This window comes from Galeopterus variegatus, unplaced genomic scaffold (genome assembly GCF_000696425.1).
Source record: "Galeopterus variegatus unplaced genomic scaffold, G_variegatus-3.0.2 Scaffold18169, whole genome shotgun sequence".
Lineage (NCBI taxonomy): Eukaryota > Metazoa > Chordata > Mammalia > Dermoptera > Cynocephalidae > Galeopterus > Galeopterus variegatus.
In genome coordinates, this window is record NW_007744280.1 from 6,248 (window position 1) to 14,869 (window position 8,622).

At 39.7% G+C, this 8,622-nt stretch overlaps 1 protein-coding gene across 1 annotated transcript; it reads right to left on the reverse strand.

Moving 5' to 3' along the window:
* Positions 1-7,659: 7,659 nt before the first annotated feature.
* LOC103582851 (putative 60S ribosomal protein L37a) lies at positions 7,660-7,965 on the reverse strand. The gene has a single exon (XM_008564328.1). It carries the CDS (start codon positions 7,963-7,965, stop codon positions 7,660-7,662), a length of 306 nt encoding a protein of 101 aa, XP_008562550.1.
* Between the last annotated feature and the right edge of the window lie 657 nt (positions 7,966-8,622).

The following is an 8,622-nucleotide window of genomic DNA, read 5'->3' on the forward strand; positions in this document are numbered from 1 at the left end:
TTATAAAACCTGGGTGGAAATTGGTGGCCCAAATGAGCATCTGTCTCTCTTTCCAGTCAGCCTAACCTAGAAGCAAATCTCATCAGGTGCATTAAGTGAGTGTGGCACACCAGGACACACCTTTCAACGTGCACACAACAGAAGACCAGTTAGGTGTGACTGAGACACAGCAGGTAACAGCCAGAGGAGGAATGAGATGGAAGCAAGCTTGAAGAGGATGTGTGGCTTGCATCAGAGCTGCAAATAATGAGCAAACATCTTGTCTCAAGAATTGCCACCGTGTTTTATGAAAGGTAGATGCCGAAAGCTTCACAAAGGCCACTGCAAGGGAGTAAGCATCGGAAAATGTGAGCAATGAACATGGAGGCTCCGATCCAGTTGTCAGGTCCTGCGGCTGAGACAGCACAGGCGGGAAAGGGCCAGGAGTGGGGTCAGAGGCAGTCCCGGCTCAGTCCCAGCTTCCCGAGCACACTGGGCTCCCAGGCGCTGGGGGAAAGCCAGGACGACCACAAAGCGCCTCACGTGGACACCATGCCACAGATGGAACCCTCTGTGTCCCTCTCTCATGTGAGTTAATTTTTATGGAGAGCAAGTGATTTTCCATTGTTTCCTTTCCTTCTGGGAAAGGGAGTTTTATTCAAAGTTTATAGTTAGTGTAATATGCTAGTTGAGTAAAGGATGGGATTTTGGACTATGGAGAGTGATCATCTCTCCAAATTTTTGAGAAGTACATAATATAAAAATTAGATACTGGTGCAGTTAATTTATTTTTGGTTTCATCATTACTGAAAAGAATACACATATGTAAGTAAGTTTAGTTATGAATAATTCACAGATTTCTGGGGTCTCTCTGAAATCCCTTTTCATTCTGAAGAATAGGTGGGATACCACTATTGGTTACAAATTCAAGATGTTAACTCATCCAATATGACATTACTGGTATTTCCCCCTCGCCAAACGGGGGATGTAAACACGATTATATCATGTCGTTGACATCTGTTGTAGGATTGGATATTGCTTGCTTTGGAAAAACAATCTCTCAATACATGGAGGGGCGGATGTTTGGGGAGGAAGGGTCTGACCCGAGCCTGTTTCAGATGTTTTAGTGCTTCCCATTGATTTGCTTTTTGACAAACAAACAAACAAACAATTTTGGGTATTTGAAGCTTCGTCTTGACATTGGGACGTTTCCTTTGACTTTGGCTGCCTTCCTGGTATCTTAGAGACTTTGGGATTCCAATGCCCCCTCCCCACAATCCCCAATGTGTGCCCGGGGATCCTATAACCCCTACTCTCTAGTCTTCCCAAAGCTTTTTCCTTTGAGATTTTACAGGGTCAAAGGCTTGGAGGCAACAACATCAGGTTTTTCATCTTGGAGGTGAATCATCCTGACATGAAGGACTAGGCTTTGGAAAGTCCTTATTACCTTTCTCATATTCAGTCATGTCAAATCCCTAAAAATGACAAATTCAAGAAAACTAGACAATCTCTTTGATTCCCACTGTCTTAAAAATTCTTCTGTGATTATTCTGCTATTGAAAGAACAGAACTTTAGAGAACACGAATGGACTTAGACATCGCCGGGTTTTCCGGCTGCCTTCTGCAGAGCTGTAGGACTCCAGGGAAGTCTCGACGCCGCTGGCAGAACCAGGGAGAGGAGAATGTGTGGGCACAGCGTGGGGGCCCCACCAGCTCCTCATTCACGTCCGCTCCACCTCCATCCATTTTATGGACAAGAATTTCATCAGATATGTTATTTGGAAAACAAAAGGGTGATCGCTAAAGGCATGGGGTTTCTTTTTTTGATAATGAAAATGTCATAAAACTGAACGTGGTGATGGATGCACATATTGGTGCGTACACCCCAAACCATAGAATTGTATGTTTAAGCAGGCAAATTATGGGATATGCATATTATATTTCAATGAGGTTGTTAAATAAAGGATTGAACTAGTAAGTTTGAAAACCCTTTTACTTAGACCCATATCTTCATTTCAAAGATTGAACAAAGTGAGGCTCAGATACAATTCCAGTTGTTTTCTCAAGGTGTGATTTCTCCAAAGGTGTCTTCTTCCACAATGAACTCTTCCTCCTAGCTTCCCCACCTTTGTGTAGTTCCCTACCCTTGAATCTGAGCTGACTTTGTCACTTGATTCAACCAATAGAATACTGTGGAAGAGATGCCGTGCGACTTCCACGTTGATGTCATAAGGAGCCTTGCAGCTTCCACCTGGGCTTCTTGAATGCTCTGGGAAGTTAGCCATCATGCGTGAGAAGTCCAGGCTACCCGGAGAGGCCGTGAGTGTGCCCTGTTCGACAGCCCCAGTCGTTCTGGATCTAGAACTCTTTGTTGACTGTTTATTTCCTCCAGTCCCTTGAATATGTGATCCCACTGCCTTCTGGCTTCCTTGACTTCTACAAGAAATCACCCGTTAATCTTATTGAGGATCCCTTGCATAGGATGAATTACTTCTCTCTTGCTGCTTTCAAGATTCTCTCTTTGGCTTGGGCTTTTGACAGTTTAATTATCATGTTTCTGCCCTTAGAGTCGCCTGACTTTCTTAGATGTGTGCTTTTCATCAAATTTGGAAAATTTTGCCCATTGTTTGTTCAGGTTTTCATTCTGCCTCCCTCTGTTTTCCTTCTGGAAGCCCCATAATGTATACGGGACCTACAGGCCGCTTGGCGATGTCCCTCAGGCCTCTGAGGCTCTGTTCATTTTATTTCATTCTGTTTTTCTTTCTGTTCCTCAGACTGGATAGTCTCAACCTGTGTATAAGTTTTCTGATTCTTTCTTCTGCGTGTTCATATCTGCGAATGAGACCTTCCAGTTAACTTTTTATTTCAGTAATTGTATTTTCAACTCCAGAATTTCTTTTTTTAAAAAATTGTATTTTCTACCTCTTTATTGACATTTTCTATTTGGTGAGACATTCCTCAGACTTTCCTTTAGTTCTTTGGACATGGTTCCCTTTAATTTCTTGAATATATTTAAAATAGCTGGCTTAAAATCATTGTCTAGTGAGTCTGGGCTCTCTCAGAGACAGTGCCGATGGATTGCGTGTGTTTGGGCCATACTTTCTTGTTTCTTTGCATATCTTACAGTTTTTTTGCTAAAAATACAGACACATAAAATAATATAATGTGGCAAGTCTGGACATCAGATTCTTCAGTCCTCTTCCTAGTATTTGTTCTTCTTACTCTTTCCTTTTGTGGTTATTGTTGTTTGGTGGTTAAACGACTTTTCTGAATGCTTTCAGTAAAGTATGTATTCTCAGTTGTGTGTGGCCACCGAAGTCTTTGGCAACCTTGGTGGTCAGTTAATGATTTGACAGAGATTTCCTTAAACGCCTAGAACCANCAATTCCAGTTGTTTTCTCAAGGTGTGATTTCTCCAAAGGTGTCTTCTTCCACAATGAACTATACCTCCTAGCTTCCCCACCTTTGTGTAGTTCCCTACCCTTGAATCTGAGCTGACTTTGTCACTTGATTCAACCAATAGAATACTGTGGAAGAGATACCGTGCGACTTCCACGTTGATGTCAGAAGGAGCCTTGCAGCTTCCACCTGGGCTTCTTGAATGCTCTGGGAAGTTAGCCATCATGCGTGAGAAATCCAGGCTACCCGGAGAGGCTGCGAGTGTGCCCTGTTCGACAGCCCCCATTGTTCTGGATCTAGAATTCTTTGTTGACTGTTTATTTCCTCCAGTCCTTTGAATATGTCTCCTCCAGTCCCTTGAATATGTGATCCCACTGCCTTCTGGCTTCCTTGACTTCTACAAGAAATCACCCGTTAATCTTATTGAGGATCCCTTGCATAGGATGAATTACTTCTCTCTTGCTGCTTTCAAGATTCTCTCTTTGGCTTTGGCTTTTAACAGTTTAATTATGATGTTTCTGCCCTTAGAGTCACCTGACTTTCTTAGATGTGTGCTTTTCATCAAATTTGGAAAATTTTACCCATTGTTTGTTCAGGTTTTCATTCTGCCTCCCTCTGTTTTCCTTCTGGAAGCCCCATAATGTATACGGGACCTACAGGCTGCTTGGCGATGTCCCTCAGGCCTCTGAGGCTCTGTTCATTTTATTTCATTCTGTTTTTCTTTCTGTTCCTCAGACTGGATAGTCTCAACCTATGTGTAAGTTTTCTGATTCTTTCTTCTGCGTGTTCATATCTGCGAATGAGACCTTCCAGTTAACTTTTTATTTCAGTAATTGTATTTTCAACTCCAGAATTTCTTTTTTTAAAAAATTGTATTTTCTACCTCTTTATTGACATTTTCTATTTGGTGAGACATTCCTCAGACTTTCCTTTAGTTCTTTGGACATGGTTCTTGAATAAATTTAAAATAGCTGGCTTAAAATCATTGTCTAGTGAGTCTGGGCTCTCTCAGAGACAGTGTCGATGGATTGCGTGTGTTTGGGCCATACTTTCTTGTTTCTTTGCATATCTTACAGTTTTTTTGCTAAAAATACAGACACATAAAATAATATAATGTGGCAAGTCTGGACATCAGATTCTTCAGTCCTCTTCCTAGTATTTGTTCTTCTTACTCTTTCCTTTTGTGGTTATTGTTGTTTGGTGGTTAAACGACTTTTCTGAATGCTTTCAGTAAAGTATGTATTCTCAGTTGTGTGTGGCCACCGAAGTCTTTGGCAACCTTGGTGGTCAGTTAATGATTTGACAGAGATTTCCTTAAACGCCTAGAACCAGTCTCCCAGTCTTTTCGATGGGTTTCTGTGTGCTTTTAGGGGCACGTCTTCAATGTTCAGACAGGAGGCTGACAACTCTGTGTTAGTCTTCTCCACCTGCATGCACAGAGCCTCAGAGTCAGTCGGAGGTGAGACCTTAGGGCGTTCTCTGGTTCTTTCCTGACCAAACACACAGCCATGGTTATGTGAACAGCCCTTCACAGATGCATGTCTTTCTAGATTTACAGGAATCTGTGGGAGCTTTTCAACGTTCCTATGGATAGTACATTTCTATGGATAGTACATATCCAGCTTCTCTTTTTTAAGCTTTTGGGCCAGAATAATATTTGCTCCAGTATATTGTCTGCATCATTATCCAGTGCTTCAGATAGCTACGATTTTAAACAATTGTCACTAATTGTTTTTGACAAGTGCCCCTGCAGAAAAGCCTTTGTCACTGGACAAGCCCCAGATTAGGCCAAATAAAGACAGACTTGCAAGTAGTGTCTTCTAGGAAACCACCAGGCAGGGCAATGACAGTGTCTGGGGCTGGGACGTTGAGGGAATTCCAACTGTGGTCAGTCTCCTCTGGTGGCTGCCAGGATGCTTGTTTTTACCATGATTCTGGAATGTTGGTTCAAGTTACTACAGATCTGGGGAGAAGGGAGGGAAATAGGGCAATTTAAACCACCATGAAAATTGCTGTCCTTCCTGACGACCATTTTTCTTGAATAAAGTCTCAAATTGCTGAAAGCCTTTGGTTAATTTCCAGAGTTTGAGAAAAGTTGATCCTGACAGTTTTTGCCAGTGTTCTAGTTGCTTTAAGAAGGAGAGAATTGTCAGAAGTCCTTATTCCACTTACCTTTTCTTTCCTTATAAAATTAAGAAGAAACCTTTGGTGATGTCACCACCCTACTATCAGGCTGGTGGTTGAAATTGTGTTGGACTGGGGCTGTGAGAAAACTGAAGGCTTGCACATTTCTACCCTACCACTAACTTGTGTTTCCTTGAAAATATCACTTCACCTCTCTGGTCCTGACTCCACACTTATAAAATGAGATATAATTAGATATTCGCTTTTATGATTCTAACAGATAAGTCTCATCATTGGTCATCGAAAAGAGTAGCAAATATTCGTAGAAAAAGACTTCTGTTAGAGTGTTTACCAAAAGCTTATATTTACAAGTCATAACATTTTAATATAAAATTATTTTATTTACATTTAAGCAAATGCTTTAACAGAGTAGTTTGGTTACATGTCTTCATGTGTGAAATTATTTGGGGGATTATTTCTCATTAATTCAATTAACATTCATTGATTTTCTACTATGTGCCAGGTATTTTGAGGCTGACTTGAAACATTGAATTGGATGACTTCTTCACAAATAACTTAAAAGAAAAAAATGATGCTTTGGTGAGAACTTTTCAGAAAGCAACAGTGTTAATCAAATCCATGGGCTCTTTGTTTCTTCCCAGAACTGGGAAGATCTGCCATAATAAGATGGGCACATTCAAGTTTACTAATGAAAATAAAACTTGGTAAGAGTCCTTCTCTTATACCTTGGAACAATGGGCCAGTTAATGAAGCAAGTATAGCTTTAAGTCATACCACTACATGTAAACAAAATTTATACAAATAAATTTCCTTGAAATTCAGAAGAAACCACAGGTGTTATATTCTTCTATATGAGATAAGTTTGGGTAAGAATGTAGACCCTGGAGTCAGATGCTCTGCTCACGTAACAGCTGTGAGATTTTGAGCATACTATTTATGCTGTTGCCTCAGTTTCCTTCTCTGTAAATGGGGAATATAATAGCACCCTCCTCAACATCTGGAAAGTTGTTGGCACATGCCAGGCATGTGGCACACAATCAATATAAGCCATCTAAATAAGAAGACATATTTTTAATACTACTTTATTACATGGGACAACTAATAATAATAGCTGACATTTATTGAGTGATCATCTTGTACTTCCTCATTTAATTCTCTTTTTTGAAGCTGACACTGTTGTTACATTCAGTAAAGCTGAAGCACTGAGAAGTTGCTGCCCATGAGCTGCTGTGCCTAGGACTGCTTTGTTTTCTAGCTCTCCCATTTATGGTCGACAGGGTGCTGGGGGGCGGGGGGTTTGGACTCTGGACCTGGACCTCCTGGGCTAGATTCCAGACATTTCTGCCTGTCAGCTCAAGCAAGTTATTCTCTGTCAGCCTCACTTTCCTCATCTGTAAGATGGGGATGACAAGTTACCTAACTCAAAGGTAGCTTTGGCGTTCAGCAAGCCCTCACTGAGGGCTAGGTAACTTCCTGGGGGGCCACGCAGACTGTATGTTTTCTTCCAAAGCCTCTCTTCTGCATCCTATTTCACTTTTCGTCTTTTACTCTCCCTCAGAATCTACCACCTTTTTTCCTGAGTAACTTTTTTTTTTGTGGTTACCTAGAATAAGTAAATCTTAAGATAAATTTTTTTTAAGAGTAGTTAGTTAATTTGTCTCTTTAAAAACAAATTTTTAAAATGGTAAAAGTAATACATGTGTAGTATGGAAAAATTTGGAAGTTTGAAAAAGTAACTCAATCTCACAACTTAAAGAAAAATATCAGTAAAATTTTGATATATTTGCTTTTGTTATTTCCTATGAATATTTTTAACCTACTGGAAATTCTAGTAGAAATTCAATGTTATTTTCATTTTCTTTTATTCAATCAAAATTCCAACAGAAATATTTTATATTTTAATTAAAAAAATATTTATTAACAAAATGACCCAACAACTTCCAACAAAAGTTGGAATGTATGGAATATATATATATTTTATTAATATAATAAAATATAAATTGATGGAAGAAAGCTATTGGAATAAAGTGCGAAATACTAAGGAGTGTGATTTATTTATTTGTTTATTTATTTATTTATTTATTCATTTATTCTTCTATTTATTTACGTCATATAAATTAACCCATTTATTATAGACTAGTGATGTCTCAAACGGTGGCGCTTCTGCTGGTCTTTCGATTCCTCCCGCTTTCTGACGGCAAACTTCACCGTGACAGCAGAAGAGGTGTCATAGGTCCAGACACTGCCAGCCACCATTTTCATGGAAGAACCACAGTGCCTGGTCCCCACAGCTCGTCTCCTCATCTTGGTTTTGCCACAAAAGGAGTAAGTGTACTTGGCGGGCTGGCTGATTTCAGTTTTCTTTGCCATTTTCCGCAGGGAGTCACCATAGCGTGTCCTGTATTCACCAAAGATCCAGGCCTTCTTGGCACATTTAGCCATGTCGCCACAAACTAGATCTGAGCAGGATTGCTTTAACTTAAATTTCCCTAATGATTAATGGAGTTGGGCATGTTTTCATGAGTTTATTTGCCTTTTGAATATCTTCTCTTGTGAAGTGTGTGATAAAATCTGCCTACTTTTAAAAGAAAATCAGGCTATTTTTCTATTTATTCTTGACTTTCAAGAATTCTTTGCATATTCAGGCTACAAATCCTTCATTAGTAATTTTTCTTAGTCTATGGCTAGCTTTTTTATTTATCAGTGAGCAAAAGTTTTTGATTGTTTATAACAATTTTATTGAGATACAATTTACCATTTAAGTTGTACAAATGAGTAAATTCAGTGTTTTAGTATAGTTACAGGTACGTGCAACCATCCCACGGTCAATTTCAGAACATTTTCTTCACCTGAAAAAAGAAACCCCACATATGTTATCTATCATATGCCTACCCCCTCAGACCCCACCAAGCCCTAAACAATCACTAATGTACTTTCTATACAGATTTGCTTATTCTTGATATTTCATATAAATGATTAAGATTTGGTCTTCTGTGTAATAAGATGTGGTCTACTGTGACTAGATTCTCTCATTCAGCATATTGATTTTAAAGTTCATCCATATTGGGCCGGCCCGGTGGTGCACTGCTACAGTGCACC

Bases quoted from the DNA above. Each gene is read 5' to 3' on its own strand.
- LOC103582851 (XM_008564328.1), bottom strand. From the start codon at position 7,965: ATGGCTAAATGTGCCAAGAAGGCCTGGATCTTTGGTGAATACAGGACA.